The 14,871-nt window shown below is 34.4% G+C and overlaps 2 protein-coding genes across 2 annotated transcripts in view; one reads left to right on the top strand and one right to left on the bottom strand.

The window, feature by feature from the left end:
- LOC141395484 (putative gustatory receptor 28b) overlaps positions 1 to 3,746 on the bottom strand; it is a 49,844-nt gene extending 46,098 nt beyond the window's left edge. The window contains exon 1 of the mRNA XM_073971458.1: positions 3,056 to 3,746. Coding sequence (XP_073827559.1) covers positions 3,056 to 3,742 — 687 coding nt within the window. The 5' untranslated portion in view covers positions 3,743 to 3,746. The remainder of the gene's footprint in view (positions 1 to 3,055) is intronic.
- LOC141395489 (uncharacterized) overlaps positions 1 to 14,871 on the top strand; it is a 153,275-nt gene that overhangs the window by 11,583 nt on the left and 126,821 nt on the right. The window lies entirely within an intron of this gene.

Genomic DNA, 14,871 nt, shown 5'->3' with positions numbered 1-14,871 from the left:
ATCGGTTACTCCCTTCAAGAGTTATCGTGCGCACAAATTTTCCGAACATTTTCGAACATTTTTGGGGGATGTACCGGAGGGAGTGGACCGATATAACCCATCTTCGAACTTAAAGTAAGTTTGGACAAAATATTACGAAAGCCAAATTTTGGACCGAATCGGTTGATCCGTTCGAGAGTTATCGTGCGCTCCAGCCAGACAGAAAGACGGACGGACGGCTAAATCAACTCCAAATTGTCTGAAACACATTTCGTCCAAACATACTTAGGGTCTAAAACCATTATTTCGATGAGGCACATTTTGCCCGTATGAAAGTGTACGATGGCGGTTCGGAAACTTCTTCAAAAATATTTTTATTTTTCAATATAATCTCCTGAAACTTCAATACACTTAGTCCAATGCTTTTCTAGCAATTCTATCCCTTGATTAAAATAGTTTTCCTCAAGGTCTTCAAAATAGTGGTTTACAACTGTAATTGCATCTTCATTTGAGGTAAAACGCTTGCAGCAGCAAGGAATTTTTTTAGATTTGGGAACAAGTAAAAGTCACTGGGAGCCAAATCAGGAGAATAAGGTGGGTGGTCAAGCAAATCGTACTTTAACTCGTTGATTTTAGCCATTGTTAAAACAGTCTTGTGCGCTGGTGCGTTGTCTTGATGAAAAATTATTTTTTTGTGTTGTAAGCCAGGACGTTTTTCTCGAATTTGTACATTTAATTGATCCAACAGGTTGCAATAGTACTCTGGATTTATTAGTTGTGTCTTTTTACTTTTTCCGTAATAATTATTCAGTAATTTCTTTTCAGAGAGTAAGAGAGATTTTGCTCTTTGATACGAAAATAGAGAAAAAAGTAAAAAGACAGCATTTAGTAAACTTTAGCAAGATAACAGTTGGTAACCAAAACAAAAACATTGGCGGCAATGCATGAACGAAAAAATAACTCCAAAGCAAAGAAAAAGTTCTTCAATTTTAAGCAAAATAAATGAAAAAATAATGAATATATTAATGAAAAAATCAATAAATAATCTAAATAAGATAAACATTGAGCAGCTGACCATTAGCAGATGATTAAAACAGTTGATCGAACTTGCTAAATGTTGCTGGGAAAAATTCTTTCAGCAACTTTTAGCAATTTCTCAGCAAACAACTGTCAAAATTGTTCTCTCACTTCGCTCTCTTTTATTGAACTTTTGTGTAAAAAGACAGCATTTAGTAACATTTCGTAATAATTATTACAAATTATCACGTAAAAAGACACACCTATTTTTTTACCCTTTTGCAGATAGTCAATCAATAAAATAAAGTCCCAAAAAACCGTTGACATAACCTTACCAGCCGATTGAATTGTTTTTGCCTTCTTTGGGGCACTTCCTCCAGCTTCAGTCCATTGTTTGGATTGTTCTTTTGTCTCTGGAGTATAGTGGTGGATCCATGTCTCATCAACAGTTATGAAACGACGCTTAAAATCCATTTTATTTCGCTTAAAACGATCCAAACAAGCTTGAGAAATGTTCATTCTTATGCGTTTTTGATCGACTGTTAACAAATGCGGCACCCGTCTTGCAGAAAGCTTTTTCATCTGTAGTTCTTCATGCAAAATTAAATGGACTCGATCATTTGAGGTGCCCATGATATTAGCAATTTCACGCACTTTCATTCGTCGATCATTTAATAGCATATCATGCACTTTGGCTACAATTTCTGTTGTTGTTGCTGCTTTTGGACGTCCACTACGTGGTTCATCTTCAATGCTTGTACCCAATTTTTTACTGTTGCATATGAAGGAGCACTTTCACCTAACACATTCACCATATCATTATGAATTTCTTGTCCCTATAAACCTTTTTTATTTAATATTTAATGACAGCACGCATTTCTAATTTTTCCATTGTGAAAAAATTGCGGATGCGTCTTTTTTGAACACCTGTTTCTGTATGATCGAAACAAAATTTAACATGTGTTCATAACAGATATAGAAGTTTCCAAAACACTTAACTTTTTTCTGTTTATACCGCGCTTTTTGTGCTAGGCTAAGAAGTTTACGAACTGCCCTCGTATATACCCTCGTTAGAATAAATGCTGAGGGTATAAAAACCTTTCGAAAGATCTACAGGCGTCGAATGAACCATGAGCTGTAACTGCTATAACACGATATCGGCATACTTAAAACCCACTAAAAAGGCATATAAACACGCGCCGCATGGTGGTACACTCAGAACGGAAGACGAGATTAAAAATCATAATATTCAAAATTCTGGAAGCAAATAAATAAATAAGTGTGGACTTCTATTCTTACTTCGACAACTGTTCTGATAAAGTTTAAAAAATTTTGATTAAGCAAAGTTTAAGAACTGTTCGATAATGGTCGTGAATTTTTTCACGAAATGTAGTTATTGTGGCCCATATTTGCTGATTTAATGTTCCAAAAGGCCGAACAAATCCTACGGTAACCAACTAAAATGGATGATAGCCACATTAACTATAAACATCAGATCAAGTTCCATGCATTTTCCTTAAAGCTGCCGCTGTTCTAATGGTTCGTCATGAAGTGATATCATTACCACATAAGCCATTTACTTCTCGTTGGCAGACTTCATGACTATTCTTTGGTTATGGCCGAATCATGAACTTTATATTATGCTATGAACTTTATATTATATATCTCAATACTGGACTATATAATAGACACCCTAAGCATATTTTTTAGGAATATTTTTGTCACCTCTTCCGATACAAGTGGGCACATAGCACACTTCGATTTGAGTATTCCTTTGGTATAAATGCTTCTTACAATATCCTACCATCCGATTTGAATAATATCTAAGCTTTCAGTCAAATTTTGAAGGTGGTAATTTTGGCATCTCAGCGAGTAAAATATACAACATCAAGTTATTTGAACCCAGGTAACTTGTGCCATGAAGATTTTTGACCCACTCTTTGGGAAATATTTTTTTTACGTTCTACTTCATAGCAGTTTTGATTGATTTCACCAGATTTGGTGCATTCCAATTGCTATTGAAATGTAATTTTCATCTAATTACACATCCCAAACTTACCTTCTGCATCATGTGAAAACGCATGTCCAGCATTCGGGTGAAACAGGCAAACACCGTAACAACATACAAGACCACGGTATGCTGCAGCACAAAGGTGACATGTAACGAAAACGATGGTGTACGGTCACCCGATCTCAAGATGAAAATACACCCCGCCGAATAGCAAAGGTTTGCAAAGATCATCGAAGTCAGGAACACATAATTCAGGCGTAATATTTTCGAATAGCGTATCCGTACACCCAATTCACGTAACTCATTATCAATATACTGGATAATTGACAAACTATTTTGGACATATTGTTTCGGAAGTATGGCCGATAAATAGATAACCGTTACACCCAAAAAGCCACTAAGTATCTGCATAAAATCTCCAAACAATGAAATATCCGTGTGAAAGAAATGTCCAGCCACAGTTTCATGATCGTTCATCAGAGTCAAGATGTAGCACGAAGCATAAACCAAAATGTGGGCACCAACATTGATGTAACCCCAAATGGATTCTTTCAACTCCTTCCGGCCTTTATTGTCATTGGCTATGTAGAAGGGACTGAGACCATGGCAATACAACAAAAACATCAGCGGTTGTATGCATTCATAAATTTGACTCGCCGAGAATAAACGACGCAAACGATTTTTAAATGGATTTTCTAACGGAATTCGTTCTACAACTTCTTCGGTGTCCACCATTATGGCTGAGGTTAAGCAAGTGACTAAATTGAATAGCGGCTGAGAAAAAGAAATTTACATGCCACAACTGAAACGAAATTAATGGGACCTGTTGCTTCCGTTATTACCAGTTAGTTTTAATTAAAGGGAGGGCAGCAGGGTGTCAGAGTTCTTGACTGCCACTGTGACAATGAAGGATGTGTTTATTGTGTTTCACTTAATTGTTTAATACCCAGGATAAATATTTAATAACACATATTCGAACATTTCTTGCGTGGATGATGATCTGTTACGTCGCCTGTGGCATTGTCTGCATGCCAGCTGTTTTGACTATTTGACTACTTGTTATTGTCTCCCATTCATGTCTGTGACAATTAAAGTTGCCACAAATGGTTTGTCCACATCCGGCTATCATAATAATATGCAATATTAATACATTGGGGATATGTCATTTGTTTTTTAAAACCGGAAGAAATGGCGAAGGAATTAATGCTTAAACTGAAAAATTAATACAGCTTTTGATTTCATTAGAAAGCAATCGCAACTTCTACATTTTTTTCTTTAGCCGATAAATTATACAGATTTTTTATACCCCTAGCCATATGGATAAAAAGGTTATAAACACTTTGGATTCGACTGCCATGATACAAGACACGAGTCACAAAATTCAAGTTGATAGACTTCGAGCGAGCTGGATGTACGCTTGTACGATCCAAAAAATAAACATTGACTTCCTGATACAGCGGAGTTATGTACTCGACTAAACGTAGCAAGTAACGTAATTCAATAAAAGAGTTTATCAAGGCCACAAAATCTTTCGTTCAATAATAGCAAATTAATGAAACTATTCCTTTGAGCAGAAAAAGTTAATTGTAGAGAGATTTAATGAAATTTGAAGCTACATATATGTCTTTTCATACACAATTTAAATTATTTTCTAAATCGTTGAAAACTATTGGTCATATACGAGTATGTATTGGAAAAACATGGAAATGCCCCGTTGAAAAAAGATTTCATTTTCCATATTAGAAATTAATAAAAAAACAAGTGCGCCAAGGCTATAGTCGGGTCGGGGCCGACTATGTGATACCCTACAGCAATACCTTTGTTCATAAGCTTTTGACTGGTAAAATTCAAAATATTCAAATTGGGATAGCTTAGCGCCTTTGCTCTGAATGTCTTCATTAACACAAGTCCATTTTGTTGAAACGCATTTAAGTGCATCGTCAGAACAACCCAAATTAAAAAAATTGGAAAAGTGGGATGTACTCCAACCATCAATAGGCTTCTTTCTCTGTTAGACCCCCATCAACCCCCAAAATTTTGCGGGGACCCGATCAAAATGTCGTACTGTGATTGCACAAAAAATGGAAAAAGGGATACATTACCGACTATTGCGATATCTCTGTTGTTTGACCACCTATGACAACCTACTTCACTTCGTTGTAAAGGTGATATTTTCTACTTTCCTTGCCAGGTTTTGCTTGCGATATACCTATTAGCCTATTTGCTTTGAAATAAAACGTTGGCCTTTTCACCAAATAGGTTTTTCACCGACCATTATCAAAAATCAAAAGGTTTTTTCCTCTGTGGGACCCCCATTAACACCCAAAATTTCGTGAAGATCCAATCAAAATTGCGACGTGTAGAGTGATTATAAAAAAATTAAAAAATGGGATGTATTACCAACTATTGCGATATCTCCGATATCTATACATACGCCAACCTGCTTTACATCATTGTAAAGATGGGATTTTTTACTTTCATTGTCATACTTTGCTTTTGGAATGTCCCGAACCAAAGCTGTGATATTCGTCATTATTACTGAAATCGCAAAAATGAAAAGTTGTGTCCTATTGGCGGCTATTGCGATAACTTCGCTGCTTGACAACCTACGTTACATCGCACGATGGCAGGTTTTTGAGGCAAAAAGTCATTTTTTCAAGTCAGCGATTGAAATCAAATAATAACGGAATTATATTCTTAACACTTTCAAACCTCCAAACTAAAAATTTACAATCTGGCAACAACCTACGGCGACATGCCAAGCTGTTTAAAGATGTCATAATTATCATTCCGTTTATTTCTGACATTCGGTCGTAATTAAACAATTTAAGTATTTTGGCGCCAAAACCTGATCTGTTGATATTATCTATTTTTTAAAAATGGAAAATACAGGTAATGGTATGTAAATTAAGATTATGATTAAAAGTGTAAATGTAATATTAGATGTGGTCAATAGTTTGTTGTGTCAGTAAGTGATGGTTTTTGATGTAGTCTGTGGTATCGTCCATGTGTTCTTTGGAGTATAACTTTCGACTTCAGGGTGCTTTCTCGTAAAAATATGTATCTGGTGAAAGGTGACAATATCGGCTAACAGATTTTGAAAATAATGTTTGCGTATACTTGCGAATAAAAAAATTATCCACTTCCAGATTTCGTAAAACTTAAAAATTTGGATATTTTTAATTTTTGGTTGGAAAATCAGCGAAAACCTAAACACCTTATAGAATGGATTTCTGCAAAATTTAATCGAGGTGTCAAAGACAACTTCATGACGGAAGTTAAAAAGCAAATTTATAATATTTGTGCACGCCTTAACCAAAAATGGATAAAAAATTGCAGGTCAAAAAGTCGTATATTACAATTTGAAAGCTTATGGTTAGCTAGCGACACAGTATTTACGCTAGAACAAGGCAATGATAAAAAGAAGAGAGGGCGCCCTAACGTGGATTATAATGAAGGAAGTGAGCGTCAAAAAAGAAAATTGCTTCGGAAGTGTCCTATGAACACGGCAACAATACCAAGTTCTTGATTCATGCCGCCTCTGTTTCGGCCAATTTGACAAAAGAAGAAAATTTAAACTATGTTCTTAAGGAAGTTCGGTATCAACCAACTAAAATGAGAAAACAAATCGACAGAGAAAATTTTATTGCCGCTATCCCCTGAAGAAGCTTTAAGCTTCTTAATAGAGAATAATTTGACAAGGCAACAATACAAGAACATAAGAGAAATGAATAAATCAAGAAAATGTAATATTTTTCCCAGTTATAAAAAAATTCAAAAAATTATGTTACAATGCCGACCCGATGGTTTAACGGTTACGGATTCATCGGCACAGGTTCCACTGCAAAGTTTGATTAATTACACTGCAAGGAGAATTTTGTCTTTCGAGGAAGAGGTTTTGGAGCGGATGGATGAGGTCAACGAAGTTAAATTGGTTCTAAGTTATGGCTTTGACGGTTCCACAGGACAGAGTTCTTTTAAACAAATTTTCAATAGTAATACGCCAGAAAGTTTAGATAGCTCGCTCTTTGTGACATCAGTTATACCATTAAAAGTAACAGGCTCAACTAATGAAATTGTTTGAGTTTGTAAAGAAATCTGCATGAGCAAATATCAAATCTTAAGGCATTAGAATATAATATGAAAAACGGTAAGAAGATCACTGTAAAGTTTGATTTGATTATGACTTTAATAGATGGAAAAGTGCTGAATGTACTAACAGAAACGAAAAGTAGTCAAGCGTGTACAATATGTGGTGGAACGCCAAAAGAATTTCTGACAGTAAAAGATTTGAACTTTGCATGCTTGGACTCGATGTTTTGAGTTCATCCTCAATCTATCATATAAACTAGACGTTAAAAAGTGGCAAATTCGAAACGCAGAGGAAAAACAATTGATGGCAAAGAGAAAAGGCGAATTTCAAAAACAATTTTGGAAACAAATGGGACTCCATGTTCATAAGCCGAAAAATAATGGAAGTGGTTCTACGAACGACGGCAATACAGCACGAAAGGCATTTGCGAATGTGGAATGTTCTCTTCTATAACACGCATTAATACGGATTTATAAAGCATTTATATATAATTCTGATCACAATTAACTGCGAATTCGAAATTAATGTTGAACACTTAAAAAATTTTTGCTATAAAACCGCTGAAATATATTTTCAAAATTACGAATGGTATCCAATGTCAGCGACTTTGCATAAAATATTAGCACATTCCCCTCACATATTGCAAGCATCAGTTGTACCTCTGGGATGTGCTGGTAAAATAGACCGCATTGAACATGCACGAAAGGATTCAAGGGAGCATAATATAATGGGTGTCTTCAACAGGGCTCTAGATTCTTCAGACCCCTTATTATCAACAACATATCTTAAAAATTGTCTTACAAAAAGGAGAAGTTTGCAGCTTCCTCGAGAAGTTATTTTACTTCTAAACAATCCTGAAATCCCTGAGTGGCAACAAACAAGCACGTCAATTGCGGCTATAAATAGAAATATTTCAGATTCTGAAGAGGACGAACATGACTCATTTCAATTTAATTTCGAATTAGGAGTTGAACAAAATGAAAGCTTTGAGGTAAGAGTGTATTAAGAAACGTTTGATTATAATATCTCGATATTGACAAACTTTTATCTACTTAGGATAATTAACTACAGATGATTCGTTCGAACCTCGGCAGCACTTTTTAAAATAATGTCTTATGAAATGTATCTAATTTTTTGTTATTAAAAGAAAGTTACTAAATATATTTAATCTTAATATTTATGCGTAATATAGCAAATGCCAGTATATTTATTATTTTATAGCGCCATTACCATCAGATAGTTTCTATACTTAAAGGTAAGCCAATCTTGCTCAAACTTAGATAATCTTTTTTAGGTTCCATATGATACAATCTATCCAGAAGTACTAAAATGAAATATGTATATAGGATCTATACATATATCTGAACCGATCTGAACCCAAATTTGCAGACGTGTTTCTAGATTGCGTATGGCATGCAATATGTAATTTAAAACAAATCAAAGTTTATATTTAAAATAGGAGGAAGCATATGCATTTATGAACGATATATCCAAATCTGAACCGATTTCAATATGATGTCTCAATAATGTTTTTTGACCAAATTCCGTAAGACACTTTAAATTTTATCACAATTGGACATATATAGCGTGATTGCTGCACGAAATACCTAAACTCAGGTAGAAATATATATGGGAACTATATCCAAATCTGAACCGATTTCGATATAATTTGGCATACTTTTTTCCTAGACCTAATTCCGTCACACGTTTCAAATTTCATTAAAATTGGACAGAAATTGCGTTGTTGTTACACCAAATATCTCAAATCGGACGAAAATATATATGGGAGCTATATCCAGATCTGAACCGATTTCAAAATAATGTAGCAAACTTATTTCCAGTCCGAATTCCGCCATATTTTCCAGATTTCATCATAATTGGACAGAATTTGCGTGTTTGGTCCATCAATTTCTTGAAATCGGGCGAACATATATATGGCAGCTATATCTATATATGAACCGATATGAACCAAATTTGGCAGATTAGTTTCTAGGCCGATTATAAACATCTGCACGAAATTTTGAAGGTCTAGCTTGCCTCTGTGATTTTTTGCCTCAAAAACCTGTCAACGGCCCCATCGTGCATCGTTGCAAAGGTGATATTTTCTACTTTCATTAGCAGGTTTTGCTTTTGATATACCCCTTATAGAAGCGAAGATATTCGCTTTGAAATAAAATGTTGACTTTTTCTCCAAATAAGTTTTTTGCCCATTCCGACCCCTGAATATTATCCGACCATAACCAAAATCAATAGGCTTCTTCCCCTGTAGGACCCAAAATTTCGTGATTTCCAAAAAATTGATAACCGACTATTGCGATATCTCCGTTATTTGGTAACCTATGCCGACGTAGTGTGCATCATTATAAAGATGGAATCTTCTACTTTCATAGTCAGGCTTTGCTTTTGGTATTCCCCGTACAGAAGCTGAGATATTCGCTTTGGAAAAAACTTTGTCTTTTTATCCACATAATTTTGCCCATTCTGACCCCTAAATATTATCCGACCATCGCCAAAATCAATAGGCTTCTTCCCCTCCGGGACCCCCATCAACATCCAAAATTTCGTGACGATCCGATCAAAATTGCGACCTGTAGAGTGATTACAAGGTTTAGATGGACAGACGGACGGACGGACAGACGGACATACATAGCCAGATCGACTCAGCTCGTCGAGACATTCATTTTGGTATATATAAGTATGGGTCTACGACCATTATTTCGATGCGTTACAAACTTTTTGACCAAAACCAACTTATAATACCCTCCCCACATAGTGGTGTAGGGTATAAATGTAACGACTGGTGGGTGACGTAGGCGGTACGGACATGACAAAACCCATACCTTATCTTGGTCCATCGTAAGTGGATACTTACCTCCCCGTGGGACTAACACCCAGTAAAGGTAGTGATCTACAAAAATGTGGAGGTACTTGAAGGAAAGGACCGACTTGGTCCATTTTGGGAGTCATATCTTTTCCATAGATATCGCGCCCACTAGTCATTTCAGTGGGTCATCGTATAACTTTTGGAAGCAAGGACATGTCCACGGAAAACATAATCTCGCTTTAATCATGACCTCATACATTTCCAAAGGATCTTCGAACAGATCCACTTAGACACAAATGTTGAACTTTTATGGGGGAGGTACCCTAAGAAGAGGGCCGATATGGGCCATTTTAAAAGTTAAACTAAATTTGGACAACATTTTAGGAGATCCAAAGTTTAAACCAAATTGGTTGCCCCGTTCAAGAGATATCGTGCACACAATTTTAGTGTAATTTTTGAAATATTGGGAGGAAGTACCGGAGCCTAGCAAAAATCCTCATTATATTACTTGTTCATATAACTTGAAGTGCTCATATTGACATTTTTCAGAGTGAAGCGTTTGACAAATATTTTCTATTTTGTATGCAGACGCTAAACCTGATAATATTGGCCTTCATCCAATATATTAAAATATCATCATCGATATTCGAACAGATATTCGCTTGATATCTTACAAATTCCTAATATGTAATATGTATATTCACTAAAAAATGTGTCCATCTCTTCTTAATTCAAGTTCAATCTTCGAATAATATTATTATACCCTCAGCCTTTAGGCTAAGGAGGGTATATACACTTTGATACGATGAAAATGTGCCTCATCGAAATAATGGTTTTAGACCCCAAGTATGTTTGGACGAAATGTGTTTCTGACAATTTGGAGTCGATTGAGCAATGTCCGTCCGTCTGTCTGTCTGTCTGTCCTGCTGGCTGGAGCAAATTTTGGCTTTCGTAATATTTTGCCCAAACTTAGTTTAAGTTCGAAGATGGGTCATATCGGTCCACTCCTTCCGGTACCTCCCACACAATATTTGGGATAAGTTCAGTTTAGGATCTGCTCTCGAATCGCTTTGATTTTTGTTTTAGCAGCTTGTATTCACTGCCTCCTATACGACGGTACAAGTTTCATCAGGTGCAAGTCCACACTTCCTGAGAAAATAACCCCAAAGTTGCAAAATAACCCTATGACACCGTGTGAGGTGGATGCAGCGCAAGATAACTCTCGAACGGATCTGCCGATTCGATCCAAAATTTGGCCTTAGTAATATTTTGTCCAAACATAAATTAAGATCGAAGATAAGCCATATCGGTCTACACCTTCAGGTACCTCTCCCACAAAAATTAAAAAAAAAATCGGAAAAATTGTTCGTACGGTAACTCTTGAAGGGAGTGGCCGAATTGGTCCATACGTTACACATCCTAATATATCTACCAGATATAGATCAGGTTCAAATATGGACTATATTTGTCCACTCCAGCTGGTACCTCCCACACAAAATTTCGGATAAATTCACTTTAAGACCGTTGATTTTTGTTGAAGAGACTTGCATTCGCTACCTCAATTACGACGGGGCAAGTCCATAGTTCTTGAGCTAACAGCCCGAAGGGTGTAAAAATCCCCTATGGTACCATATGTAGTGGCTGGAGATCCGCTTCCATTATGATCAATGTCGATCCATTAAGTATCTCCTCCGCAAAACTTTTGATCTTTAATACTAATCAACATTTTTGTCGGTTCATACATCCACAATTTTTAAAACCCCCTAATTGTTTCAATATACACAGGCTGAGGGTATATCTCTGTCAGCAAAGCTGACTGATACTTTTTTACTTGTAAATACAACATTTTTCACAAGTCCGAATGTCTAAGTGACCCTTTGTATTTTATTGAATACCACTAACCAACATTTTCGACTTCCACTACTGTAACAATTTTATTACCACAAATGTTGCCCACAGGCAACTTCCAAATTTCAAAAATGTATAACTACTGATTGGAACTGTATTTTGTATGTTTGTTTTTTATTTTGTTAGATCAACATCTCAATAAGATTTCTCAAAAATGTTGGCTGCAATTATTCAATTCGTTTTACATTTAACGACATTTTATAAAATCAATAAAATATTTCATGTCCAAATTTGTAATCGACTACTTATACTTAAACAAGCATAACTTCGCCAATCCCGCTACTTATTTGAAAATAATTTCAATTTGTTATTCTTCTTAAATCAACCTAACGACACTCACTTAGTATATATAAATATCTCAAACGGTGTGGGAAATACGCATACACAAACATGCAAAATTGCCCACAGGCAACATCGGGCCACAAAGGGTTAAGTAACTCCAAACCAATAGGAAAAGAGTTCAATATCGATTCAATTACACATGTATGTGTGTATGTAATATTCCACATCCCCTTAGAAAATCGAGTCTTCGAAGACATATTCGTGCACGATTCGTTAACGAAATTTCCGAAATTGTCATGAACGACAAGTTGAATGACAATGTCTTGCAGTGTGTCTTGGCAAAGAACCCAAGAAATTTTTCAAAGAAGCGAACTTTTAAATTTATTACCACTTTTATGACGAATAGGTGACAATTTGCAAGACATTGTCTTGCAATGTGTCGTGCAAAACAAAAAAACGATACCAATTCAAAACTGTATGAAAGCAGCATGCTATGCAATATTAATAGAAAATTAAAACTAATTTTTTTTTGTTATTTTCAATTCGGTTCTTGCCTTCAAATAAGCTATTGAATATATAAATAAAAGTGAATAAATAAAAGTGAATAAATATACAGATTATAAAAGAACGTAAGTAAAACTAAATAATATTTACAACATTTCATTATGTCATCCAAAAGATCTTTGCGGTGAGAAATTTCTCGAAAAAGTCGGGATTATTTGAAAAGACTTCGAGGAAAACAATTTAATCAAAAAGTGTAGTGTATTTACACAAGAGAAACTTCTCTGTTTCAAATCCAAATGCTTAATGTTCTTTATTTCAAATTAACCCAGTGGGAAAATTGGGAACATATTACATTGAAAATATATTTTTTTATGAATTATAACCAATACGTTACATAACGTATCCGCAAGAATCGAGAAAAGAATTATATTGGACAAGAAGTAAAATTATTAAATACATTATAGAAGACATATTCTAAAAGTTATCCTAAAGAATCGAGCGAGTAATTCTAATTGACAAAAAATCCATGTTAATTACCTATTACATTCCTAAAGGATACGACAAGGGAATGCAGTGTTTCAGTTTTTTTCGACTGCTTTTTTATTTTGTAGTCCCGTTATCTGCCAATGCCATTGCATGTCACAACAAAAATTTTTCAGTTTTGTTTTTGTCGTGTTGCAGTGAAGACGTAACTTTATAAAATTTATTTAAATACTTTAAGGAAGATTATTGCAAACAAGAAAAAACTTTGAGAAGTTGACTGAATTGAAAGAGAACTGAAATTTTGCAGACGAAAGTCGTATTATTTTAAATTATTTAACTGTTATTATTTAATAATATATAATAATAAATTAATTTTTAATTTTGTTCTGTTTTCATTATAGGTTTTTAAATAAATAACAATTAATGAAAAGAAATTGTGTCTAATTTTAATATCGGGGGAACAGATTATTAAAAAATGTACATACATAAATAATACGATGCATTCTAATATATAAATAATTTTAGATATTCCTATTGAACTATAAAAGAATATATTGTAATCCATAGATTACACTATGCTTTCTATGGATACCATCAAGGAATATATTATTTTCCTAGGACATGTACCGTGTTACGAATAATGTATTCAGTAATCAATAAAACACAGTGGTTCTGTATTACCCGTTCGATTCCCATTGATTACATTTTCCCACTGGGTTGTAACTGCATACAGTAATTAAAAGAAGAAGAAGATCACATACAGCACATTAGGATGGCACGTACTGAAATATGTATTAGGACAATAATAATGTTGAAGTTTTGCCAGTTTACAATTTGTACGGAAGAAAAGTTAAAGGAGGTCGAAAATCATTTGCAGACAGAAAAAAATTAGAAGTGGTAAGTATTAATTTTAAACTTAGTATAAGCGTTTCCGGATAAAAATACTTATTATATTTTACAGATCGGTGTCATGAGGAAAATTCTACAATATTCAATTAAAAATATTGATAAAGTTCTGGGAAAAGAAATTATAATGGCATATAATGTTGATGGAATAAAAAACAAGAAACCTTTAAAACAATATGGAAATTTTTTATGCAGCGTCTATGGTAAATACATAATATTATGGGCTTAATAACAGAATTTATGCATTACTAATTCTTCTTATTACTGTTTTTTTCTTTACAGGTGCTGTTAAAAGTGAAGGACTCACATACGAAGACTATTTATGTCAACTTAGAAACTCATTAAAACGAATTAAAAACACTATTAACAAAACAAATTCTAGAAAAACATTAACCGAAAACAAAAATTGAAAAATATTTCCAATTTTATAATTATTACTATTTGTTTTAATTTTTATTATAACTATGTTACCATTTTAATTATTATTAATTATACACTCTTTGAAAAATACAATGTTTGAATTTACTTTATTTACTTTAATTATATATGCATTAATATATATTCAAAAAATTTTTTTCTTTTCTTTGTAAATGGGGTTATTGGAGGAACTGCGGTTATTTATCACTGAAGAGAAAATAGATGGCATTGTAAGGCATTATGTCGTCAACGACTCATTGCATGACAGTGTCTTTAAATCTGTCGTCAACGACTTATTGCAAGACAGTGTCTTTAAAACTGTCGTCAACGACTTATTATCCCAATAGAAAGTGTCTTCGAGACAACATTGATGAATCGTGCACGACATACCCAATTCGTTCACGACTCTTTGCAGACAGCCCTTTGGGATTGTTGACGACATTTTCA

This window comes from Musca autumnalis, unplaced genomic scaffold (genome assembly GCF_047663935.1).
Source record: "Musca autumnalis isolate F117 unplaced genomic scaffold, ASM4766393v1 scaffold_2, whole genome shotgun sequence".
Classification (NCBI taxonomy): domain Eukaryota; kingdom Metazoa; phylum Arthropoda; class Insecta; order Diptera; family Muscidae; genus Musca; species Musca autumnalis.
This window is presented reverse-complemented; position numbering and strand designations above follow the sequence as displayed.